This window comes from Colletotrichum scovillei (genome assembly GCF_011075155.1).
Source record: "Colletotrichum scovillei strain TJNH1 chromosome Unknown Contig00006, whole genome shotgun sequence".
In the NCBI taxonomy this organism is placed as follows: domain Eukaryota; kingdom Fungi; phylum Ascomycota; class Sordariomycetes; order Glomerellales; family Glomerellaceae; genus Colletotrichum; species Colletotrichum scovillei.
Window position 1 is genome coordinate 3,421,815 of NW_023336264.1, and position 25,596 is coordinate 3,447,410.

Here is a 25,596-nt window from a genome sequence, read left to right on the forward strand (position 1 = left end):
TAGTCGATAAGCTTTGCTGATAAGATTTCGCCCCCCTGCTTTCTAGTGGGGCCCTTCTGGGAACGCCGCTTGTTGGAGAAGGAACAAGGGACTGAGCTCTTCTGTGACGTTGGGGGACGACCTGCAAAGTGGCTTCTTTCCCAATTCCTTCAACAGCTGATTTCAAAGCATCGGTCTGCACCACCATTATTCCTAACTGCTGATATCTTCTTCAGCAGCTTGATTTTCTTTTTGTTCGTCGAGATACCACATAGCCTTCTTTATCTCCCCTCGTCCGATTCAATCAAGCAACTATGGTCGTCCTCAAGAGCTTCGTGCTCGGCGCTCTGGCAGCTACCGTTGCCGCTAAGTCTGCCGTGCTTGACCTCATTCCCTCCAACTTTGACGATGTTGTCCTCAAGTCTGGCAAGCCCACTCTCGTCGAGTTCTTTGCTCCCTGGTGCGGCCACTGCAAGAACCTTGCTCCCATCTACGAGGAGCTTGCCACCGCCTTCGAGTCCTCTAAGGATGTCCAGATTGCCAAGGTGGACGCCGACGCCGAGAGAGACCTGGGCAAGAGATTCGGGATCCAGGGATTCCCTACTCTCAAGTGGTTCGACGGCAAGAGCGACCAGCCTACCGACTATAAGGGAGGTCGTGATCTTGAGGCCCTGAGCACCTTCATCACGGAGAAGACCAGTGTCAAGCCCAAGAAGAAGTACACCCCGCCCAGCGCCGTTAACATGCTCACCGACGAGTCCTTCAAGACCACCATTGGCGGCGACAAGGACGTTCTCATTGCCTTCACTGCTCCTTGGTGCGGACGTAAGTCTCAAGTTTATCATCCCCCTTGTTCTTAGCCGACAATGCTGACCTGATGTTCCTCGACAGACTGCAAGACCCTCGCCCCCATCTGGGAGACTGTCGCCCAGGACTTCGTCCTCGACGAGGGCGTCGTGATCGCCAAGGTTGATGCCGAGGCCGAGAACAGCAAGGGCACTGCCGCCGCCCAGGGTGTTTCTTCCTACCCCACCATCAAGTTCTTCCCCAAGGGCTCCAAGGAGGGCGAGCTCTACACCGGCGGCCGCAGCGAGGAGGACTTTGTCAACTTCATCAACGAGAAGGCCGGCACCAACCGCAGCCCCGGTGGCGCTCTCAACGCCATCGCCGGTACCATTGCTTCCCTCGACGAGATCGTCGCCCAGTACACTGGTGGCACCAGCCTGTCCGAGGCCGCCGCCGAGGCCAAGAAGCAGGCCGAGACCCTCAAGGAGAAGGCGCAGTACAAGTACGCCGAGTACTACGTCCGCGTCTTTGACAAGCTCAGCAAGAGCGACGGCTATGCCCAGAAGGAGCTTAAGCGCCTCGACGGCATCCTCTCCAAGGGTGGACTCGCCCCTGCCAAGCGTGATGAGATCACCAGCAAGACCAACATTCTCCGCAAGTTCCTCGAGAAGGTCACCGGTGAGAAGGAGGAGTTGTAGTGAACTCCATCAGCAAGTTTTCAGACGCATCTTGAACTCTGTGTTTGGGGAGGTTCTGGGAGGTTGAAAAGCAAGCAACATGCAACTGAGCGTGTTTAGCTCCAGTTGGGATTGGTAGTCTAGGATACCGATGATGATGAATAACAATAACAAATATAACTCAAGTCTGCCTCGTGGAACCCGACCATCATATGTAGCTCCTGTGAGGTTGTCCCATGAACCCTAACGCCATCGGCATGCGAACCACCTGCCTCGTGAAGTATGCCATCAAGAGTCTGATTCAAGACGATTTGGACGGGCCGGCGTCCTTCTCCTTGTTAGCTAGAAGAGCCGCCTCAAGGTTGTCAAGGCGGCGAGACATTTCGTCCACTGTGTAGCTTTAGTACGTAGTATAGGAATATGAACTGAGTTTCATCTTCTCGGGGAGTGCCTAGACTTACTCTTTGCAAATATCTCACTTGAGACGCCGGCGAACTTATTAGAAATTGTGTTGAGAAGTTCCTCGACGGCTGCGTTGACGTCGGTCTTGGGATCCTCAGAGATCTGTGAGGTTCTTCGAGTCAGTTTATGGGAGGCCACACACATGACTTTGTTTGCCGCCCTGGGTCTACCGAAGGCCAGGCGACGTGCCAAAGGCATAGTGAAAGGTGAGGTAACTGACCGCAGACTGGTTTGCGCTCGAGTCGGGGTTGTTGGAGGCCATTGTCAATCTGCGAGAGAGGCTTTGACTTGTAAAAGGTAGAAACCGCGTGCAAATTCCTCAACGTTGTTGTTTACTTTGTATTGCTTGTTTTCAAGATACCGTCGGCGGGGTTGTGAGCCTTGATGTTGCCTGGCTGGGAGGTATGAGAGATGAAGCGGTCCAGGTTTGGCGGGGTTCAATGTGTTTGCGCTGTTGGTTCCAGTAAACATGCAATGTGGAGGGGCCAAGATGCGCACGCGGAGGCCAGCTCTGGAAGGTGTCTGCTACGGCATGCAGCGTTAGCACCAGGGGACGGGTACCTATCCATCCTCCTGTGGGGCCTGCCTAAGGCGATAAGACCCGACGACTGAAGCACCCCCGGGCTCCGGTATCCGTCGCGCCGTCAAACGGTCCGCTTTCAGCAACTTGGCTGATGCCGTCATCCGTCTTCAAAGTTACTTTTCGGTCTACAGTGTTCAGTTCATCCGTACATCGTCGCCCATTCCCGATTGCTACGCTACAGACATTCTTTAATTGTGTCCCCCTTTTGTTCGACCAACGAGGCTTCCTGCAATAACCGACACCCGCCGGCCAGAGCAGCAGAGCAATGGCCCCGAGTCAAGCGGCATAAGGCACGCCGCACACCATGCCCAGTCCATACCGAGACCCGCGCCTCGTCTTCCTCGCCCTCGCCTTCGTCGGCGTCTTCTGGATCCTCCTTTCCCCCGGCAATGGCGGCGCGTCTCTCTTCTCCGCCTCGGACCTGGCGATCCAGCGCCTGCGACGACACCAGCACGCTCTCGACCTCCTAAACACCTCGACGTACGGCGACTTTTCACCGCGCGAGAACGGCACGTCCGAGGACCTGGTCCCTAGGTCGCTCAACCTGACGGGGTTCCGCCCCGAAGACGGGTTCGCCTGGGACGATCTCGAGCGCTTTCGGGAACGCTGCTTGGAATGGAGCCACAACGCGATACCGCCCGTCGGCGGGGTGAACCTGTGGGACATTGGAGAGGGAGAGCCGGTGTGGCAGAACGCCACGGGCGCGGTCAAGGGGACCTGGATCCGGAGGGGAGCGACGTCGAGGAGGGAGTGGACGAACTACAACCTGAGCGCCATCACGCCGAGCCTGCATTGGAGCGGCACGCAGTCAGAATGGGCCAGGAACATCACTGGAGACGAGGGCAAGATCTTGATGGACCTCGTCGACACTGGTAAGCACGGGAGGGAACTGGATTACCGCAGCGACTTCGAGGACGACGAGGGCCCCTCGTCTGGCGGCAAGGTGCGCAGTGCAAAAGCGTCCATTACCATTGAGGATGTCAAAGGCAGCGGCGTCAACTGGGAAATGAGGCTACATGGTGTCCAGTGGCCTCGTCAGGGGACTATTCTGTTGACGACGACCAGCGAGAAGTTTGACGGCATTTTCGGTTTGCCGCATCTAGCACCCAGCTTAGACTTCTTCCAGTCGAGCCAGCGGCTGCTCAATCTGACCCTCGCTGAAGTGCTTCGTAGAAAGGAGAAGGAGGTGTTCAACGATGGCGTGATGCCGTGGACTTCGGACCTGTCGAACCCACCGGATACGCTCAACCCGACGCCGCATTGCGAGTACATCATGTACGCCCAAGTCCATCCGCCGGACAGGAACTTTCTAGACATGAAGGGTTTTCACCCAACCAGGGAGGGTATGGCAAGGATCATCAGCGACATTGAGCAAGAATTACGATTCCCAGAAGGCGCGCCCATTCGCGGCGTCCCAGAGCTCCAGCTCTCAGCCGTCATTTGGTCCCCAGACTGCGCCTTCTTTCTCGAGACCAAGGGGCCGCCGGATTTCGCGCCCGTTGATGGACAACATCTTCAAGGCATGAAGACGGAGATTATCTACCACAAGATCCGTGTATGGATCCTCCTCTTCGCGATGGTGATCCTCACGCAGGCCCTCCTCCTCAAGCAGCAGATGAAGGAATCGGCTACACCCTCAACGATGGGTCGCATTAGCTACTCGACCATCAGTATGATGGTCATGGTAGACGGCGGCATCTTCGCCGCGGCGTCCATGTGGGCTTTGGATGCGAGTATCACGTACCTGGAGTCACTTTCGCTCCTCTTTTCAGCGTTTCTGTCCATGTCACTCGGCGGCTTCTTTTTAGCGGAAATTCACAAAGTGCAGGAGCCTGAGAACAGAAGGCGCGCCGAGAGGGAGCAGCAAAACGCAAACAATGAGTCGCCGCGCACACCGGCGACGCCTGCGCAAGATCTCGAGACGGACTCCCTCCCTCGGCCCGTCACCGCAGGGCCTCGCAGGAGAGCACCCTCGCCTCCGATTATCATTCCCTCAGATCAGGATATTGACGCGGAGATCGCAGACGCCGCGAGTGGTGCGGCAGCCGTACCGACAGCGGGCACCGGCGCGGGGGGCGGCCATCGCATCGGGCCCGAGGTTACGTTCCAGGCCGTCATATTCCGCTTCGCCATGACCGTGTCCCTCATCCTCCTCGTCTCCATCGCCTCCACGTCCTGGTACCCGCGCGTGCGCAACTTCTTCGTCAACAGCGTGGCCCTCGTCTACTTCTCCTTCTGGGTGCCGCAGATCCACCGCAACATCATCCGCAACTGCCGCCGCGCGCTGACCTGGCAGTTTGTCATTGGCCAGTCCGTCCTGCGGCTGCTACCCTTTGCCTACTTTTACGTCTACGAGAACAACTTCCTCTTTGCCGAGACGGACCGGCGCGCGTTCCTCGTCTTTTGCGCGTGGCTGTGGATCCAGCTCTGGATGCTCGCCTTCCAGTACGTGCTCGGCCCGCGGTTCGGTGTACCAAAGAGCTGGACGCCCGACGCGTGGGATTACCACCCGATCCTGCGCGAGGACGGCGTCGAGGCCGGCGGGCTGCCGATCGGTCTGCTCTCGGAGCCGGGTTCGCCGTCCCTGGAGAGGGTGAGATCGGGCAGCGGCGGCGAGGACGTACGGGATAAGAAGAGTGGCGGGAGTAACCTACGCGCCATCGACTGCGCTATTTGCCGTGAGGTGCTCGAGGTGCCCGTCATGCGGGCGGGCGAGGAGGATCCGACGGCCGGAGGGGTCGTCGGCGTGTTCACGAGGAGGAATTACATGGTGACGCCGTGCCGGCACATCTTCCACAGCGCGTGTTTGGAGGGTTGGATGCGGTTTCGGTTGCAGTGTCCCATTTGTCGAGAGGAGCTGCCTCCCTTATAGGAGTAGCGAAAGGAGCGGTTGCATGTCCGCTTTGGTTGTGGGCTTGGAGCGCTTGTCATAGCGGGAAGATTCAGTCATGTGTTTTATTCGAAAATGATACCAGAATGAGAATGGGTTTAGGATACGCCCACTTAAGCATCAAGTTGCGTCCTTCTCCCCCACCCGCCCCGTGGTCTATAGAGTTATTCAAGATTTGTCGAGTGAACGGTAGCGTGATTGCGTACTTGTGCTCTGTATCTATATGATATCGAAATTGACCATTGAGGTGGACGGTATCGGCCACGGCTAAGTTGCTAATGGCAACCCCCTGGACAGTTGAAAGTGACCATTGCGAATTATAGGCGTCTGCGATCCTAATCGTCTCCAAACATAAGCCGGCTCTTCTTCAGGGAATGAACACTTCCAAGAGTATAGCTTCAGGTCTCTACTAGGGATACTAAGAGAGATTCACACACTGCTCGCCATGGTGTATTTGTTTCCTACCCAAGGGGCAGTCCTCGGAACTAAAGTGAAATTACAAGTTACCTTACTTCGTGATACGGAACATTTCCTGGTATTCGGAAGCAAAAAAGAGAAAAAAGTTTCCTGAAAAGGGAAAATTCGGTGTTCTGTATCCTCATCGAGACAAAAACGCCTGGCCCCTCTCCAGCTGCTCTGGAATATCATAGAACTCGCGTCAAGTAGAGGAGGAAAGCCTGCTACACCCTGCTTATATCTTCCGGCCAGGGTGTAGGCAGTTCTTCTTCCAGCTTTGGTGGAATGCTTCAATATCAGGGGTTCATAAAAGAACGAATGCATCAACGTAGATTCTGTATTCATGGGGCCGTGAGGAAGACGATCTCGTATGACTATGGAAGTTACCACCCATTGAGGACGATTTATAGCCTGTATGATGATGAGGAGGGGTGAGGGGAATTGATTACGATCCTCGAGTCTATGATATTCCGGCGACTGGGGAGGGGCCGAAGTTTGTGATAACATGGATAGGGTTTCAATATCTAAACCCCTGGTCTTCGGCGGTGAAAGGGGCTTTTTCTTTTTCGTAGAGAATCCCAGCTACTACATCTTGGTATAAGTCGATATGGAAGAACATATGGTCCAGGCCAACATTGATACGTAATTACCCAAGTTTCACTTGTTCCTTCTATCCACTGGCTTCATCATCGTATACTACGACGAAGTGGCTGGCCATACAATTACGAAAACCAAACGAGGACATGACAGCAATTTCAACATGGCATAGGAGACGGGAAGAGAAGTCCGGGGGACGAGACTGCGGCTAGAATTTTGCCATCGCACTCAGCCTAGCACAAAAGAACATGCTGCACCGTATACACCACGCGGAAAGAAGTGGTACCGATGGAAACACGTCCGCAAGTCACCAAAGGTGTTTTCCTCAAAACACAATTCGCAGTCATCTACCACTGGACAAAGCATAGGAGCAGCAAAGACTACAAGATCTCCCGGGGGGCCCGTAGAGATTGAGGGGAAACACCCGCCGCGCATCCGCTCCGCGCCGCCGCCATCGCGTGGTGTTTGTCCCATTGATCAAGGTACCTTGCCTACATTGGACCAGTCAGACGGTCAAACCAGTCCCTCGCGTTCTAATGTGACAGAGGCAGATCAGCTGGTGTCTCATTCAGCGGGCCAATGATCATAGGTAATTGACCCATCTCATAGTCGCCGCTTTCCATTTCCCTGGGGCGCAAACTGCATTGTTTTAAAGGGGGCGACTAATCCAAGGCACAAAATGCCTGCAGTCAAGCTCGCTGGCGTGCCATCCAGGGGTGTCCCTTCCATTCAGGCCGGCAGAACAATTCGAGCGCATCCATACCATTTCTCCGCGGCGTTGAAGACTGAGAGGTATCAAGGCTCGATCTGGCTTGGGCTTGCTTCGATTCGATTATCCCCAAAAGCCACCTGAAATAATAAACTTAGCATCATCATATTGATAGTCGCGAATTGATTGCTCCTCTCGTGATCGAATGGCAGGTACAACTCCTAGCGATGCTCGTTAGAAGAGTCGGGTGGGTGTCTCCCGAGGAGTAGTAAGAAGGCAACGAGATGGTCACCCCTACCCCGGCTCTGCGGTCATGCGGCACAGCAACGTCCCTAACCCATCTGTCCTACCTTATCCTCCTGCCTACCAAGATGTCAGCATCATTTCTATTACGAAAAACAAAAAAGGTTTCGATCGTGTCAGTGAACCTGATCGTCGGTAGCCCAGCAAATCGGACCAGGGGCTCGTTCTGGATGTTCATGTTACAGGTGATGCGGACCTCTTGTACATGCAAACAGCAAAGGAAAGCTCGTTTAGCGATCAATGAATGAGCGCCACAATTGTGAGAGCGGTCATATCCACCGGTCCTGGGACAGCAGAAAAGATTCGTCTTTTCATGTTGTGTCGTGTGAGGGAAGCGGTACAAGGGCGGCCGGATGCCAGCGGCCGAGAGCGCCGGTGTGACGAACGTAGTCATCACGGGCCCTTGGTAGGCGACACCAGTGATACCGTGACCGGTGTGGAGATCAGGACGTTTAGTTCCCGTACCCGGAAGCCTGGGACGTATCTCGGGCGAGTCCGAGAAGAATGACGCAGCGGAAACGGCGTGCCGAGGCATGGAGCAATCCGGGACAGGGTGGGTTCCATGAGCGACTGATGCTCAACTAGTCTTCTCAGGGATCTTTGATTTGTTCTCAGGGCAGCCCCGTAAGGCGGAGGGAGGCAAGGGAGTAGGCGATACTGGCAAAGCCGAAGTTCGGATAACTTGAGGCCTCTGACTGTCTGCTCGTGGTGTACAGATACGGGTGCCCAAATCTGGACAGCTTCGGCCATGTGTGTATAGGCGATCAACCGCGTGGGGTACTCTACGATGGACACGCCTATCAGTCAGACTGTTTCGGAGTACCCAGATACTTGGGTATCGTGCCGTCGTATGAAATCATAACCAACGCACCGAAGCTCAGAAAAAGGCCCGAGGGAGGTTTGCATGGCCAGCTCAGTGGTCAATAGAACCAAGCTTGCAAGTACCAGCGTGGCAGACCCTGGTGGCTGTAAGCACAGCCTGCCATCGAGTGGAACTTTTGGGCCCATGATGGAATCCGTACCAGCGATGCTCTCGCTTCCATTCTGACATGCAGCTTAGCTGCATTGGCCTGTCCGATAGGATTGGCCCAACGGTTGCCCGAAATTTGCAGTGAAGGTAGGTCGGACAAGGCATCTCACGAGGCATTATGCCATGGCGCTCGAACCCCCCTCTGGCATCGGAGCTCGCGATGGTAGACTGGTACCTGACAGACTGAATGTGCCATCAAAGTAGCCGCGGGTCGCTGTGCATAAAACCACGATGCACATGTAAGGGAATGGGGGTCCCATACCGAGACGTCCCCTACCCCGCGATCATGGGAATCGCCAGCGGACATGGCCGAGAGACATTGATGCTTGGTGACGTGCAGAAATGGAGCCCCCAAAGGCTGCGGCGGAAAACGCTTCCCAATCGATCTGGCTGAAATTATTGTAGGGAGATTCTGCAATGTTCCTGCGTCGAGCTGGCTATCGTAAATTCCACTTGCAAGATACCGTCATATCAGCCGCTCTCTTGGGTCCTTGGCATACAACGCCTTTCATTCGTGGTCGATTTGGAATAGCACAAAGAAACCCAAATCACTACCGAGGCCCACCGGCTGGCTGCCCCTCGCAGCCATGGGAGAGTCTCACTCCCGAACACCACCGGTTCGCAGAGGTCTCAGTTCCAATGTCGAGGGCTTTGGGTCGAACCATATCTCCGGAACCGGTTGCACGTCCGTGGGATTCGGGTCCGTGGTCGCAGTCGACCCATTGGCATCCCGCTCCATGCCACAGTAAAGGGCAAAATCTTCCGGAGAGGCGCCGCCAGGCGTACGAGGAAGCCGGAACACCAATCGGTTGTCCCTCCAGGGGGAAGAGAGATGATCAGACGGACCCTCACGTCTCAGACTCTAGAAACCTGGGTATGGTGAGTGGCTGATGTTCGTCGAAGTCGGTGACTACCCTGCGGAAGCGAGAACCTAGAATTCGACGTGGAGTAGGCCACGGCTTCTGATTAGTCCATGATCGTATTCAAACAGTAAGCGATCATAGTTGGTAGGGCTGAAGAAGACGCAGAGAAGGTGCGTAGATGCAGCGAACGTCATCGTCCGAAGACATTGGTGCCGTTAATCGTGGGTCGGTGTGGCTTCCTTCTGCAGTCTCTCAAGAAACAGAGGGTGGCTTTTTGATGGACGATGGCTGAGCAGCGGCGCTAAGGCAGGCGATATGTAGGCAGTCTTGAGGCAGATTTCCCAAGATGCAGTGGGATACATGGGGGCTCCTGGCTCGAGAGGAGGCCGCCCTGATCAAGCCCTTGGGCCAGTAAGTCCAGGGAAGGCCGGCCAGTGGAGGCTGTCCTGGCCACCCAGGACCATGCTTCGAGGTCTCTGGCGCGTAGGGCTGAGATGGAGGGTCAAGGAGTAGGCGAGAGTTTGTCTCGTCTTTTGGAAATGGGATGGTCCCCATGGCCCCCGTGGTCCCTTGTTCCCCCCCCCTCCTCTGCTGCTGACAACGACCTGTGGACGAATGCATCCAAGCCCCTCAGCCAGCGGAAGCGGGCCGGTAGGATGGACATTGCATGTGGCGCAGCTGACATGGCCGAAGCGGTGAATCAAGCCGAGACATAGGCTTTTGTTTGCCAGACAAGATGCAAGCCGTGTCTGTCCAGAAACTCGGCGAGAGATGAATGGATTGGGCAAAGTGTGGGGTGGGGGAAGTTGTCAGGTTTCTGGAGGAATTGTGTGTGTGTCTTCCCATCCGTGGGAACAGCGCCGGGAAAGGCCACAAAACGTTTCGATACCTTGGTCTGAACATCTGGTCAGTGCTTAGGTACAACCATGGGTACTCCTGTATGTACCTCACTCAAGGTATTGAAGTACAGACACCACAAATTACAGATCACCAGTGACCAAAGGGCAATGGCTCACATACTTGCCTACCTTACCTTACCTTACAGCTCACAGCCCTTCCCGCGAGACAAGACTCTCTGCTCCTGCCACGCTCGCCTGACAGTGACACAGCGCCGTCGAGACGGGCCGCGTGCGTCGGGTCTTGTTTCCTGCAACTTGAACTGACAAATGCTCGGGCCACTGCTTCTGCTCCTGCTCGACTGGTGCTGCTGCCCGTTGGCGATACGAGGAATGGTGATAGAAACATGCAGCTGCAGCGCGCTCTTGCATGCCAAGAGAGACTACCTCCTGCTCCCGTGATTGTCTTGTCTCTCTCTCTCTCTCTCTCTCTATCTCTCATCCTCGGAGGTCACCTCCAGGGAAAAGCAGGTAGAAGTGATTTCTCCTCCGGTCCGTATCAATCCGGGGTATTACAGATGCGATAAACTTGTAGAACCTCACCTCAAGAGTGCTGAATCGCCAACGACGCCAATGCTTCCAGGCCCCCCACGAGATAAGCAAAAACGTTCACCCGGGCATCGCAATTGCATCGTGTCATGGCGAGCCCAGCTACAACATGCCTCATTGGGATAAATGCCCGCCTCATATGCCCTGCTCATGCCTTGCTCGCGCATCTACGAGGTGCTGGCGATGTTGCATCGCCGTCTTGACCTTCAGTTTTGAGAAGCTCAAAGTCAGATAACCCCACAGGCGCTCGTCTTGGCTCTTCTGCGTATACGATGATGGAATCTGTAGAATCAATGTCATGATTGCGTTGACTTTGAAGTATAGAAGTATAAAGAGTAGATAGAATATTGAAGGAATTGCAGATATCAATGTAATTGCCAGTATCGCTCGCCAGTGAACAATGCCCGTCATCAGCGCAACCGCAGTCCTCCTAACGCTCGGCCTCCGGGCCCTAGCCGCTCCCGCCCCGGCTCCCGCCCCGGCTTCCGTCGCCGTGGACGGCATCATCCCGGGCGAGTACATCATCTCCCTCAAACCGGGCCTCGCCCGCTCCCAAATCGAGTCCCACCTCTCCCGCGCCGCCTCCGTGCACACCCGCCGCCGGCGCGACACCACTCCCACAGGCGGCATCAGCAAGACCTTCTCCATCGGCGCCTTCAACGCCTACGCGGGCTCCTTTGACGAGGCCACGCTCGCCGAGATCCTCAGCGGCGACGTCGAGGGCGCCGTGGCGTCGGTCGAGCCAAACCGCCTCGTGGAAATTGACGCCCTCGTCACGCAGGATGCAGCGCCGTGGGGGCTGGCGAGTTTATCGTCGCTGAATCAACTGTCGAGCTCGTCTGACGGTCAACCTTATACCTATGATGACTCTGCGGGCGAGGGCGCCTTTGCGTATATCGTCGACACGGGCGTGCAGGTGTACCACCCTGACTTCGCGGGCCACGCCGTGAAGGGATACAGTTCGCAGCCTGACGAAGAGTTTGATGACTTCGGCGGGCACGGCACGCACGTTGCTGGTACGGTTGGGTCCCAGACGTACGGGGTCGCGAAGAAGGCGACGGTTGTGGATGTTAAAGTCCTTGCTGGTCTTGTAAGTCGCCTGTGCCTCGTTCTCCGGTTGCTACCACCCAGGATGTTGCTCTTACAGCGTGACTGGTGATCAAAGCCACCTACCAAGTCTAACAAGTCTGACTTTCGGGTACAGGGCACCGGCAGCGTCGCAACGGTCCTCGATGGCTACAACTGGGCCGTCAACAACATCACAGATACCCCCGGTCGCCTCGCCAAGTCTGTCATCAGCATGAGTCTTGGTAAGAACCCCCAAAATTCAATTGCAAGCCAATATTGCGCCCCCCACCCCCTGGAATCTGGACTAACACGCAACCTTCCCCCGGTTTCCTGCTGCAGGGTTCCCAGTAAGCACAACAGCCTCCGCCCTCGACGAAGCGGTCAACGCAGCGTACGACCTGGGTGTCCCGACCGTCGTGTCGGCCGGAAACCTGAACCAGGACGCCAGCCAGCGCTCGCCCGCGCGGGCGGCGCGCGCCTTCACGGTGGCGGCCGCGGACTGGAACCGGACCCGGGCGTCCTTTTCCAACTTTGGCAGCCTGGTGGAGGTGTTTGCGCCGGGCGTTGCGGTGCGCTCGCTCGGGCTCGACAACGGCACGACTGTGTACTCGGGTACCTCGCAGGCTGTCCCGCACGTAACGGGTCTGATTGCGTACCTGAGAGGCAAACAGGAGGGTTTGGCTACCCCGGACGAGGTGTTTGCGAGGGTGAGGGAGCTTGCTGTCGAAGGTGTGGTTCGGGATCCTCAGGGTACTGCCAATCTGCTTGCTTTCAACGGTGCTGTTTCCTCCTAAGGGCCCGGGGCGTGTAAGTGCGTGTTATTGACTCGCAGGGCCAAAGAGGAAAGAGGCGCAGGCGTGGAGGCATTTTGCCGATGTTGGGTCGCCGGACCTGATACAGACACATGCATTACTTACATGGGAGGTACATGGAAGCAGCAGCAAATCATCCATAAGTACTGGGTGAAGAGTCTCCGAGACTGTGTCACCTGGCTTTGATAGTCTGGTCCCCCAGTCTTGCGTCTGTTTCGGAGCAATTCTCAACTAGGAACCTATGTTTGTTTGCTTGGATTGTCGGTACATGAGGGGTTCGTACTCCCTCAACCTTCGAGTACTTTGTAGAAAGTCTTTGGTATATCTTTCCCGTGGGTTTGGATGAACGGTCCTGGCTGAGACGTAATGTTATTGGTATTACTCTGTACGGATACGTAGTACACTCCTCAGCCAGTGGATTGCTTCCATAATACAGGGTATTTTAAGAGCCCGCTTGGTAAGCTCGCCGGTCCGGCCTCGGTGTAGTCGCAGATGCCGAAACGGCAACCCTTAGGGCGTCGATACTCTTTGCCTAGCGGAGCCGCCGTTTCTATTGGCAGCGGCGGGCGCCGACAACACACCAACCGCTTTCGATGCTGGGCCTGGGAAGGGGAACAGCATGGTGACTGCATCGAGACGTGGGCGGGCCGGCTAGTGTAGTCTCTAGACTGTAGTACTCGGTAGTGTGTAGAGCAATGGAACGAGAACTGCGGTCTTTCGAGCTACACCAAAGTAAGGTAGCCGTCCAATGGGCGAGAGGGGTGCCTTGTCCAACAAATCCACAGGTGAGCACGTGTTGTCGCGGGGAATCCACCACCATCCATGTCCTCTCCTTGCTCCACTTGCCGTTCTCTCTTTTCAATCTTGTGTTCATGGACTCTGGAGGATGACTGGCCCAGTGGGCGGGAGCAAATCTGCGAATTGACGATGATGACCTGCCTGTTCGCCTGCAGGGCTTAGCCGCCCACCACCAGGGGGCCAACAGAAGCGAAACAAACAGCACAGCCACAAAGAAACGACAACTTTGTATCCGTAATGCAGGTGGACTAACAAGTCGTTGGTGTCATCATCCTCCAAGAGGTATGGAAGCATGGTGGAAGGCTTCGCCGAGACTAAAGCTGCGGGGGAGGGAGGAATTTTGTAGCGATGATAAACCCCGTCGGTGTTTGGAGAAGGTGAGAGGTTGGGATGAGATGGCAACATGGGAATAAGGAACGAAATGAAGGACGTGGAGGTTACCTACGTCCAACATCCGAGAGGGGTCGGAAGAGGGAAGGAGTGGGGATGAGAAGATGGAGATCTGGAGAGAAAGAAGTTACTGCGTGCCTACTTACTTTTGTGCGATGAACGGACGTCGACAGGTGTATCCGTACCCAAGCATACCTGATACCACCAATCTTGTCTACGCTTCTCTGCTCTTTGAACGAGTATCGCTTATGAACATCTGCTGACTACAAGCACTCACGCATTTCTATTTATCAATCAGATAACTATTGTTGCTTGTTCATCTTCCCTCCCACGTCTCGTTTCGTTTCGCTTCGTTAAAAGGCTCAAAAGTTGAGACTCTTGCGCTCATTGCAGGGTACCTCGAACGGTTCTTCAGGCCATCGCACACAAAGGCAGGGTACAAGGACGAGAGCGGAAAGACCCAATTACCAATTAGGGCAAGTTCCTCGACGAGTCGGGGACTAACATGGACGGGCCAGGTACTCGACCCCTGTCTCGCATGTACTTCGCCGACGCCAACAGGTACCGCGGTACGTATTCAGCTACACATAAGTTGTTCTTTTTTTCTCTCTCTCATCTCTTTGATCTGAAGGAGAGCGAAGGAGACCGCACAACGGACCAAAAGGGGAGACAGAGGAAGGCAAGGTCTCTCGCGTTGCACCGAGAACGTAGGTATTCCTAATTTCATACCGTGTACGGAGTACGACAGGCAAGAAGAGCCATGCTTGTGAGACGTTGAGTTCTTTTCCTTGTGCGCATTTCCTGTCCAGTAAAACAGAATTCCTGCGCTGTCAGTCAGATTGCCTTTCTTACCTGTCACTCACTCAAGTACCCAAAAGTAAATGCCCAGCACTCTCCTGTGTTCACCTACTTCATTTTCACCTTGAGCACGAAGGACGGATAGCAGATATTCATAAAGGTCTGATTCATCACGGCGAGCCTTACTGACTCTGGTTTGGGAGAACGCGCGGTACAGGTCCAAGGTAGCGTACATAGGTACCGTACGCAACAGGTGCGGCGACCCAGACGCCTTGTCTCGCCTGCCCTGGAGGGGTTCAATGTTTCTTGTACAATGAATGTTTGCTTCGTGCTGGTATTCGTACTCCCTGCCCCTTGTCTCCTTCTCTCCAGGTCTCTCTGGCTCGCATACCTTACTTACCAGACAGAGAGTACTTTGTCCAATACATCCTACGGATACACATGATTGAGATGGAAAGCAGTAACGATTCCAAGGCCGTGGATGGCACAAGCCTCTCTTCGTCGTCTTCTTCCTCTCCGTCTTCTTCTTCTTCTACTACTACTACTACTACGACTACTACTTCTTCTTCTTCCTCCACCCTCTCAACCCTCACCTCTCTCCTCCACCACCCCACCATCTGCGGATACCTTTTCTTTTCTCTTCCTCAGCTTGAGCTAGGGGACTAGCCAACTCCGATCCCCCACTCCCAGCCCCGTTAGCCCAACCTCATTCGTTCATCTCTCGCCTTCTTCTTCTTCTTCCCCCCCAGTCAAGAGCCCCCAGAGCCCAGAGCCCAGAGCCCAGACTTCTCCTCATCCTCCCTTCCTTCTGCTTCTGCTCTTGGCCAAGTCTGGCTTTTGGTCGCTTCCATTTGCTTTGGTCTCGACTGATTGTTCTCCGGCACCTGGGTTTTCCTGATCTCTCTGCTGTATCTGCTGCACAATTGCTTTCTTCTCATCCCAGCCCACCCGCCTAGGCCTGGTCTGGACCTGATCCTCGCTCTCCTCCAACCGAGTGTTCACTGGGCATTTCTCTGACCATCTTGTCGACTTTCGATATTCATCCCTGCTTCTTTTGGTTCTGCTCGTCATCAGACTCGAAGCTTGACATCTACATCGACATCACTAGCCCACCTACACCATCATCTTCTTTTCCAACATCGCAAGTATCGCCAGATTCTCACCTACTTCTACTGTTGGCTCGCCCTCAGCAACCCGGAATCTGATAACCGTCTCCCCACGTCAGCCCTCCCTCCCTGTCTCCCTCCGGTACATGCCAAATCGACGTCGGAGGTCCTGCATGCAGTGCAGCATAGCGCAGCAACGTATCCCTCCACCAGTGCCTACCTAAAAGACTGTCAGCGTCTCCTCTGTGCCCATCACCACGGCACGACACCACACCACCATCGAACAAGATCCCGGTCCGGGTCTGCGTCTGCTGTTCGTTGCAAGCCACCTCTAGCTTCACAGGCCTCCACATCGCGACTTGTCTCATTGCTTGGCTTTTCCTCTTCCTCTCACCCTCTTCTCCGTAGTCTACCTATCCCTCCAGGCCCTCTCCAGGTCCCCTCCCCCCTCCCACCGTGGATCTCGGTCTCCCCTACTCGGATCCCCCTCTCCCCTGGTCCCTGTGGTCCAAGCTACTGATCTGTTGCTCCATTCACATCCAGTGGCTTGTAGCGTCACAACACTAGCTACGGATGCCCAGGTCCGCGCCCACACGCCATCCGCCAGCCCTATATTACTCTATCCTCCGTCGCCCGTGACTCGCGGCCCCCAAACTCCTTCCCGCTGTGAAGGCTGCTGAGAGCTGCCCAAACACCCTGTCATTGCGCATCTGATCAGCAAGCCGAGAAAGCAAACTATTATATCACCCCAGTCGAGACACAACTACTCGTCATTGCCCTTCTTTGCTTTTGATCGACATTCAAAGAGAGGTCTAAGCAACAACCGTTGTGCCTCTCCTCCTGAATCTTCTCTTACCTTATCTTTGCTTCTCCCACCTCACCCTCCTCTACGAATACCTACGGACACCTACTCTTACGAAGTACTGAGGCCTGCCCCCCCTTCAACCTGGACTCTTTTCTTCTTGGCGCCTTTTTACAACTCCTTTAGTCATGTAAGCGCGAGAGCCTAGAGCTCGAACCGAGGGATAGACCCCGTCCCTCAGCAGATCGCCCCTCCGCCGGACCCGTTCCCCGTCCTGGTCGATTCTACACTAGGCTTACCCTGTCTAACCGCCGAGTTCACAGACCACCCGTCATCGCGCCGACCCTTAGCTTGCCTTAGTTACTATCTCCGCGCCCCGGTCCCCCCTTCTACCCTAAAGAGCTCCCGAATCCCCTGCATTCCGGCCAGACACTTTTTTTTTTGTGGTGGTTCAGCTTCTCAACTTCGCCGTCGTCAGCAACACTTTTGTTGGGATCAAGGGACAGACAGACATCTTCGTCCGCGACAAAGAGTCCAAGGCGATGAATGCATATGCGACAAAGCCTCGGCCATAGATTCCACCTCAACTCTACACAGCGACGATGTCGTCCTACAACGGCGCCGACGCGAACTCGGTCACATCGACCAGTCCCGCCTCCGAAGATTCCCAGGCAAAGCCCAAGAGGGCCAGAACCAGTAAACCGAAAGTTAAGACAGGATGCAACAACTGCAAGTACGTGACGCACCCCTGCTGTACTCGTGTTCGTGGGCAAGAGCCTGACATGCTCACTGTAGACAACGGCGCATCAAGTGCGACGAAAGACGACCCTCCTGCTCGCAGTGTGTACGCTCCAAGAAGATTTGCACCGGATATCCACCTCCGAGCCGCAGCGCGAGACCTCACGAGGTTCTCGCCATTGCTCCAAAGCCTCTCCTGGCCGCCGCTCCAACCAACGCCGCTCCCGCGCGAGCCTCCATCGAATTACCTCCCAGACGAGTTCAGAAGATTCAGCGTCGTTTAACTCCCCCGCAAACCCCGAATGACGGTCCTTCAGCCATTACTATGTACCGCCCAGCGGGCAACTTACAGCTCTCACCTCAAGAGGGTCTCTATTTCCAGCTGTTCCGCACTCATACCGCAAACGAGTTATCTGGTTACTTTGATTCCGTCTTTTGGACACAGACAGTTCTCCAGGAATGCCATGCTGAGCCCGCCATCCGCCACGCGGTGGTCGCTCTTGGGGCTCTGTACAAGACTCTAGAACAGTCCTGCGAGTCTCCGCCAGGCTCACCATCCGACGTGATGAACCCCATGGATGGCGCATATCGACATTGGGAAGTGGCAGTCAAACAGTACTCGGAGGCCATCAACGCACTCGTCCAGCTCCACCGTGACCAGAAGTCGCATCGGACTCTGTTGATGGCAAGTGTGCTGTTGGCTTGCTTCGACTCGTTCGTTGGGGACCATCGCCAAGCGATTCGACAAATCCAGACTGGCCTCAGCTTACTGGAGAAGCTACGGGCCGAGCGAAGGAAATCGTTCGTACCCCTCTCCGAGGAGCCTGTTGAGGAAGAACTGGTCAAAATGTTCACGAGGCTGGCCATCCAAGCCAAGTCGTACGACATGGCCTTCCACTTCCCCGAGCCGTACGTGATTCGGCTTACGCCCCAAAACCCCGAGCTCCCCCAGTCGCCCCCTTCAGACGCCGGCAGCTCACCGTCATCCATGAGTTCATCATCGATGCCGGAACAGTTCTTTAATTTAATGGAGGCTCGCATCGCTTGGGACAAGCTTCTCGAGAAGATGCTTCGCTTTACCGAAACCTTGTTCACGTATCAAAAATCAACAGGCGCGAACGGACCGATGGGTATTCTCCCTAAATCGTTGAAACAGTATGGCATGAGCTTCAAGGGACAACTTGACGCCTGGTCCGAAGCATTTGAGTATCTCCTCGAATCGCGCACAGCGCCCGGCGTCAGTCATCAAGAGAAGGCCGGCATCGCGGTTCTGAAAATGTTCCAGATCATGAGCCAGATTCTGTTCCTTATGACATACAGCGACAACGAGTCGCAGTTTGACGTCTTTCAACCGCATTTCAAGGCCATTGTTGATCTTGCTTCTGAAGTGGTGGGCGACGAAGAGAGACGAGCGGCAGCCAAGAGGTGTCCCGACCCTTCGCAGTGTACTCACCGTCACAATCATACCCCGGATATCTTTGGCGGTCACGAGTACAATACTTTCCACATCAAGCCGAGCTTCAGTGCCGACTTGGGTATCGTCCCGCCCTTGTTTGTGGTGGCCACCAAGTGCAGGCATTCCGTCATCCGGCGACAGGCTATCCAGCTCTTGAGAAGCAGCGCGCGGCGGGAAGGCATGTGGGACAGCGAGCTCACAGCGCGAATTGGACAGTGGGTTGCCACGATTGAGGAGGAAGAGCCTTTGTCTTCACCGTCTCCAGACGCGCGGGGCTCCCAAGCCGGCGCCAATGGAAGACATGGATCAGTGGACTTTGGCGAGGGCATTCCGCTGGGACCTGGTGGCAATGCCCGTTGGGATGATCGAAGGAACAGTGCGCTTCCCGGACTGATCAAAGCGAAGCGATCTGTTCCCGAAGAGAAGCGCGTCATGGTTCGGGCGGTGGACTTTGACCTGAGGGCCAGATTTGCCAACCTCCAGGTCGGTACTCGTGGCATCATCACCGGCATGCCAGACATGCGGTCCCGTGTTACCCATATCACGTGGTAGGCCACTACCCGAGAAAAGAAGAGCATTTTAGGATCACGGGGCTTGAGCGAGCGAATTTCAGGGGAGACATTGAATTGGTCATATTTGCGTTTGATTTTTGTATTGGATATACCCCCGGCAATGTGCAAGACACGAGTGGTCATTGGGCCGTTTCTGGATCTCTTCTCAGCCACCTTACTACACAACTACGACAAAAAAGTCATATGATCTGATGATTTATGGGAGTATCAAAGCGTTGTTACTGTCATGAGGACAGAAGAGCACCGGAGCCGGCAAGGCCGTGGGTTTCAAGCAAGGAAGGGAGCGATAGCACTGCATTTCAGAGGATTCGCGATCACACAAGAGGGAGAGCGTGAGAGAACCAAAAAAAACAAAAGAGATCAACACCTGGACTGCGCAAGCAATAATAGTCAACCTGTTGGTTAATCAAGACGATGATGACGCGGCACTACGGCATGCACGAGGAAAGAATACATTTGGCTGGTTTCCACATTGATTCAGACTGCCATTGCGAGTGAATATATGTAAAGCTTCAAGGAGAATATGATGTGTATCAGCTGATGGCAGACAGAATCCGAAGGCATATGGACTTATACCGGGCACTTGCCATCATTCACGGACCACGCGTACCTAGGACCTAACCTAAGCACGGACTCCCGCGGCTGACAGGTTGACGAGCGGTAAGGTACTGGTATACTACCTGAGGTTTGTCCGCCCGGCCCGACATCGTGTGGACCCTTCTCGGGCCCCATGGCCGGTGGCTGGGATCCACTTTCTTCCGCGAACGTCCCGGGACTGAGCGGAGAAGCGGTCCGCATTTGACATTGAGCATGATGGCTGCGATTTTCAAAGCTTTTTCAGTGAAATCCAAGTTACCTTGACATGTTCTTCGGAAGTGTGTCTACCCGACGCCGAGTTGAGGACAGGGGAGAGCCCTGGGAAGAGTGTCCTCACGTGTTAATCCAGTCGAAAGTAGTACTTGGTATAGTGGAGGCAGGCCATCTCGGATTTCTCTTTAGGGAGGGGGGGGGGGGGCTTGACCATTTAATGTCACTGCTCGTCTGTCTCCTAGCAACGGGGGAGCTGTTGGGATGATGCCAGCGAGAATTAGGGGAAAGGGACGGACAAATTTTTGCTTTTGGTTTACGGTGACATTCCGTCTACTGGATGGAGTTTTCTTTAGGCGATGCAACTTATTTGTGTATGGTAATGCTTGACTGGTCCAAGGAGATGGGGGGTAGAACTTCACACGGCTTCCGTCCCATCTCATGCCGTCCCAGCTCATCTAGATTGGCAAATCTTCTGCTGTTGACGATGCTGGCCAAGCTTGGTTGAAGGTTGTCTTGATACGAATCTCAATTTCCAACTTGATCACTGGCAACGGGGCTTCGGTCTTTCTCTACATATCTTCAAGACCCAGGTAACCCAAGACATGTGTAATGAGCAAGAGACCGTCAGTCTCCAGCAACTTGCTTGGATAGAGGAACTCGACGATGAGGAGTCGAAAGAGATGGCAGCGAGGGGCAACGAGAGATCGAACCCCCTCCCGGTGGGTCTATGTTTGTCATAGCTTATAAGAGAATAGAGGAGAAGAAGAAGCAACAGAAGGCGAAAGAGCGCGCAGTACAGAACAGCGCGGCTAATGGAGCTGGTGGGAAACAAGAACGCATGAATTAACCATTTGGCTTCACAGCGGTTTTCCCAGTCACAGTAGCAGAGTAGCGGATACCCACGGGCAATTGCCGCGTCTTAGTCTGTGGGTAGGGCGGTGACACGAATGCAGATTGTGGATAGAGGTGAAGAAAAAATGGCGATCTAGAAGCAACCAGTTCAAAAATTGCCATGTGAGTGGGGGGAGGGGTTGTTGTTGTTGTTTTCTTCTCTCGTCTTTTTGTTTTCCTTAAAAAATTCTGTTGATGAGGAAGGTGAACGTTCATGGAAGATCGTTGTTCGGAGAGGTCCCATTGCGGATGAGACCCCGCTAGGGGTCCAGGCACGGTGCTCTCGAACTGGGTAAGAAGAAGAAGGAGGACCCTTTCCATCGGGTCTAGCTTTTCGGTCTTCAGCGTTGAGCGGGAGCTTAACACAATGATCTGAGGATGCCGAGTGGGAGACACCACGGTAGCGAGTGGTTTTGTTAGCGGTAAGCACGTTCAAGGCACGGGCTTGAGTTGTGTTCTTGGCGATAGTGTGCTCCCAGACTGGCAGACAGCAAACAGAAAAAATTCAAAAAAAATTCGCCATGCAAACGCAAGTGTCCAATGGGCCCGCTGGAAATTGCTCCGTCTGGCGCCAATTGGGTGCGTCTGGGATTTCCAAAAAGTTCGAGATCAACAGGGACGTGGGGACACGATCCAATGACATCAGTCACCGCCGCCCAAATGCGCAATGGCCAGTCAAGATTGCAGTTCTCGTCCTCCATCCTTGAGAGCTGGCGTCACAGGAAACCCAAACAGCACAAGTACACATACGAGAGGTGACGAGGTGACAAGGTGACGAGAGAGACGCAGGCGACCTGTTTGGAAAATTTTCTTCATTCACTTTTTCCCCTTGTCTGTTTGTTCCTGGCGTTACGGTTGCCTCTTCTGCTGTGGCCCATTCACCCCTCCCCTCGCTCCTCTTTCCCCCACGTATTCAGAACCACAGGGTCCCTTTTTTTAAAGCAGATTTTTTTTCTACCTATTCAAGAGGAGAATAACAAACAAACGATACGAGACAGGAGTAATCGTACATGTACCATAGATTTGATAAGCAGCCTAGGTTCACGCCTTGGATACCTTACTTTGGTACTTAATACCTAAGACATCGTTGCCCCTTGTGCCTCCCAACCCACCCCTCCACCGCCTGAGCTTTGCTTCTGAACAAAATCCTTTGCGACTCAGGCTAATTACAACCCCGCCAACTTTTTTTTCCTTCTTGTAATCAATACCCCGCCACGAAAGAAAGTTGAAAAATCTCATAGCACCCTTCTTGAGATTTCTCTTCCCTCCTTCTTTGACTCTCCTCACTCACTCACTCACTCACTTCTCACACTTCATCACCTATTCTCTTACTCCTTCACACACACATAAACAACACCGCCAAAATGACTGAAATGGTTGAGACTGGTGTCACCTACGAGCAGCTCGCTGACCTTGAGCGCGAGTTCGAGCTCGTTGAGAACGAGATTGGTATGTTTTGATTCTGTTTGCGCAAGCCACCACATTTCCCAGAGAAAAGATCCAGGATCCTCTTCCTTTTCATCTCTTCTTTTCTGCTTTTCAATCTTTCACCAAACTAACACCCCTCGCCAGTCCGCAAGCAGTACGAGCTCTCCAAGCCTCTGTACGAGAAGCGCGCCGCCGTCGTCTCCAAGATCCCCAACTTCTGGGCCCTCGTCTTCGAGCAGTCGCCCCCCGAGGTCGACGAGCACATCCAGCCCTCCGACGCCGCCCTGCTCCTCTCCTCCCTCAAGACCATCTCCGTCTCCCGCCCCGAGATCGAGAACGGCTCCGGCGGCGACCCCCGCTCCCTCACCATCCGCTTCGAGTTCAACGAGAACGACTACTTTGAGGACGCCGTCGTCGAAAAGACCTTCTGGTACCGCCACTCCGCCACCTACACCGGCCTCGTCTCCGAGCCCGTCGACATCAAGTGGAAGGCCGGCAAGGACCTGACCGAGGGCCTCCTCTCCGCCGCCAAGAAGGTCTGGGACCAGGGCCCCATCACCCCCGGCAAGCTCACCCCCGAGGCCGAGGCCCTCCGCAAGAAGGTCGAGGAGACCGCCATGGGCGGCGTCTCCTTCTTCTCCTTCTTCGGCTACGTCGGCAAGCGCATCTCCGCCGAGGAGAGCGCCGCCGCCCTCGCCAAGGAGGTCAAGGAGTTCGAGGACCGCAAGGCCGGCAAGAAGGCCGCCGAGGAGGAGGAGGAGGAGGAGGGCGACGAGGACGAGACCGAGTTCGAGCTCGAGATCTTCCCCGACGGCGACGACGTCGCCGTCGCCATCGCCACCGACCTGTGGCCCGAGGCGCTCCACTACTTTAGTAAGTTCCTCCGCGACGGTGCCGTCGCTGCCGAAGAAGGACGAGACGGAGACTTACTCTCAATGATAGCCCAAGCTCAGGAGGCCGGCGAGCTGTCCGATGCCGACTTTGAGTCCGACGACGAGGAGGACGAGGATGAGGAGATGGGCGACGCCGAGACCACCCCCAACAAGAAGCGCAAGGCTTAGATTGATGACTGCCACCGACGATGACAACAACACCCCACACCCCACAACACACACACACGCATGATGATGAACCTTCTTAATATTAGACAAAACCTGGTGATACCATGATCGAGTCCCCCTCCTAGAGGAAGAGGGAGGGACTCTCAATTCAAAAAGTTTTCGTTTGTTATACCATTGCTCGTCCCTGTTCTTACATGATGTGACCCTACTATTCATGTCTGCGACTGAGAGATGTAGAACTCATGCGCGACCTCAACTCGTCCTTTGCTGACGTTCCTCGTTCCTACATCGATTAGGATGGCCTCGCCACCGTCTGGCCGAGTTCATATCTGCCATGCGTGGAGCTAAGCTCCGCAGCGCCATGTTCTGCGGGTAACTCGACGGGGTTGAAGTGGTCGGTATGTCCTTCGTGTAGCGCATTGATCCCGGCCGGTCCATTGTATCCATATTGCTCGCTGCCAGGCTTCTCGTACTCTGGAGGCGTTCCGCCTGTCTCCTGCTGCGGCGCCGCCTGGTATCGTTTCCTCCTCAGGAAGAACACTACGAGGCAAATTATAAGAACGAGGCCTACAACACCGCCCACAACGGCACCTACGATGGTACCGATAGGCGGATTGGATGGCTGAGAACCTTGCGGAGTTGAAGTTGGGCTGCCCGTATTGGACTGTTCAGTAGGTGAAGGATCCGAGGTCGAGATGGCGGGCGCCGCTGCTGTTTGGTCAATACCTTGAGATATAGACTCATATTCTAAAATGAAGTCACGCTCACTTACGCTCAGAAAATAAGGCCTTGACCTCTTCGCTCGCCCAAACGACGGAGTCTAGTCCCCCTTGGGCATACCACTGCTTGACCGCGTCCGGCGACTCGTACGGTGGCGCCTGGTAATCATACCCATCAGACCAGCGCATCTCCGTCATGTCAAAGATGCCCAGCCCGAGCTTCCAGGGGTCCGGGTCTGTCAGCGACCTAGGGAAGCCGAGGGACCCGTCCGTCCCTCCAATAGAAAGCATCTGGCGGCCTCCTTCGCCCACGACCACGCACGTATGGTCCGCCCGAATGGCTGACGAGCCTGCTGCTTTGAAGAAGACAAACCCGGGCAAGCTCAGGACGTAGACATCGCCAGAGACGCTGCCTGTCTCGGTGCTACCGCCGCCGTAGAGAAAGCTGAGTAACGCACTGGCATTAGTCCCAGCCACTTATCATGGTCAAGCGATAGGATGGAAGTTGTTTCTCTTACATCTCGTACGTGTTATTGGTGCTGGAAGCGCCCACCGCACAAAAGTTTCCTCGTGTCGCCGGTCTGGAGCCTGTTGTCGGCTGAGTATACCACTTGTCGGCTGAGTAAGTGTCAGTGCCTTGTTGAAACACGCGTCGCCAAGAGAGTCTACTGACTGCTGGGATTATATAAGGTGACCTTGTTGAAGTCCATCTCCGCCCAGCTCCCTTTCGGTAATGAGACTGGTGCCTGGCCTCCGCCTAAGAAGAGCAGTACTCCGCTGGATCCAAACGGCACGAACTGTGCTGAGCCTCTTATCGAGGTCCCGTATTGACCGAATCCTATAGAGGACGTATTTTTTATCTCTCCGGAAGTCATGTTGTATGATATCAGTCCAGGGATGGCGAGAGCATTGTTATAAGTAGACGTATCCGTTCCAGAGTTTGCAACCCCGCCAAAGTAATATCCCACATCCTTACTCTGTGTGAAAGAGGCTTCTGTGGTGCGGGTGAGCTTGCTGAAAGCTACGACGCTCGCGGGGGAGACCTGCGACCAGATTCCGCCACCGTTACCATCCACTTCGAAATGCCATAACTCTTTTGCCGGTGGTGTGTCGAAGTAGGACATCGTGCCGCCCCAAACGTAGAATCCGGTCGAGGATGGGTCTCGCCATATGGCCTGCTTATTGAGCTTCGGTCCATTCTTGGGAGTGGATGTCATCGTGACACTGGAGTTGGTCCATGATTGCTCGAGACAGATGGAGAGTGTCGAGTTAACTGGAGAAAGCAACCGACGTCAATGATGTGTCCTGATTCCAATTTGAATGGGACGTAAGCCCTACCTGTCCACGACGGGTGGTTGGCAGTGGTC

At 54.8% G+C, this 25,596-nt stretch overlaps 7 protein-coding genes across 7 annotated transcripts; 5 read left to right on the forward strand and 2 right to left on the reverse strand.

The window, feature by feature from the left end:
- Positions 1-293: 293 nt before the first annotated feature.
- Positions 294-1,463, forward strand: HER10_EVM0002371 (protein disulfide-isomerase erp38; the record flags this gene model as incomplete). Its single annotated transcript, XM_035472086.1, has 2 exons — positions 294-804; positions 871-1,463. 2 exons carry the CDS (start codon positions 294-296, stop codon positions 1,461-1,463), a joined length of 1,104 nt encoding a protein of 367 aa, XP_035332274.1.
- Positions 1,464-1,743: 280 nt separating this feature from the next.
- On the reverse strand, positions 1,744-2,166 carry HER10_EVM0010202 (heat shock factor binding protein 1; the record flags this gene model as incomplete). Its single annotated transcript, XM_035479670.1, has 3 exons — positions 1,744-1,832; positions 1,904-2,006; positions 2,125-2,166. The coding sequence occupies 3 exons, from the start codon at positions 2,164-2,166 to the stop codon at positions 1,744-1,746; spliced, it is 234 nt and encodes a 77-aa protein (XP_035333210.1).
- Positions 2,167-2,555: 389 nt separating this feature from the next.
- On the forward strand, positions 2,556-5,531 carry HER10_EVM0011826 (uncharacterized protein). Its single transcript, XM_035481245.1, has one exon. It carries the CDS (start codon positions 2,792-2,794, stop codon positions 5,357-5,359), a length of 2,568 nt encoding a protein of 855 aa, XP_035333423.1. The 5' UTR covers positions 2,556-2,791; the 3' UTR covers positions 5,360-5,531.
- A 5,649-nt stretch (positions 5,532-11,180) lies between these two features.
- On the forward strand, positions 11,181-13,550 carry HER10_EVM0005637 (alkaline protease; the record flags this gene model as incomplete). Its single annotated transcript, XM_035475243.1, has 4 exons — positions 11,181-11,870; positions 11,985-12,090; positions 12,188-12,625; positions 13,345-13,550. The coding sequence occupies 4 exons, from the start codon at positions 11,181-11,183 to the stop codon at positions 13,548-13,550; spliced, it is 1,440 nt and encodes a 479-aa protein (XP_035332657.1).
- A 1,865-nt stretch (positions 13,551-15,415) lies between these two features.
- On the forward strand, positions 15,416-19,783 carry HER10_EVM0006730 (uncharacterized protein). The gene is made up of 2 exons (XM_035476308.1): positions 15,416-17,287; positions 17,350-19,783. Exons 1-2 carry the CDS (start codon positions 17,157-17,159, stop codon positions 19,298-19,300), a joined length of 2,082 nt encoding a protein of 693 aa, XP_035332798.1. The 5' UTR covers positions 15,416-17,156; the 3' UTR covers positions 19,301-19,783.
- A 2,393-nt stretch (positions 19,784-22,176) lies between these two features.
- HER10_EVM0009499 (uncharacterized protein) lies at positions 22,177-23,562 on the forward strand. Its single transcript, XM_035478985.1, has 3 exons — positions 22,177-22,470; positions 22,594-23,322; positions 23,392-23,562. The coding sequence occupies exons 1-3, from the start codon at positions 22,386-22,388 to the stop codon at positions 23,508-23,510; spliced, it is 933 nt and encodes a 310-aa protein (XP_035333122.1). The 5' UTR covers positions 22,177-22,385; the 3' UTR covers positions 23,511-23,562.
- Positions 23,563-23,802: 240 nt separating this feature from the next.
- HER10_EVM0008741 (kelch repeat protein) lies at positions 23,803-25,446 on the reverse strand (the record flags this gene model as incomplete). Its single annotated transcript, XM_035478251.1, has 5 exons — positions 23,803-24,101; positions 24,283-24,674; positions 24,748-24,847; positions 24,903-25,067; positions 25,206-25,446. 5 exons carry the CDS (start codon positions 25,444-25,446, stop codon positions 23,803-23,805), a joined length of 1,197 nt encoding a protein of 398 aa, XP_035333033.1.
- Between the last annotated feature and the right edge of the window lie 150 nt (positions 25,447-25,596).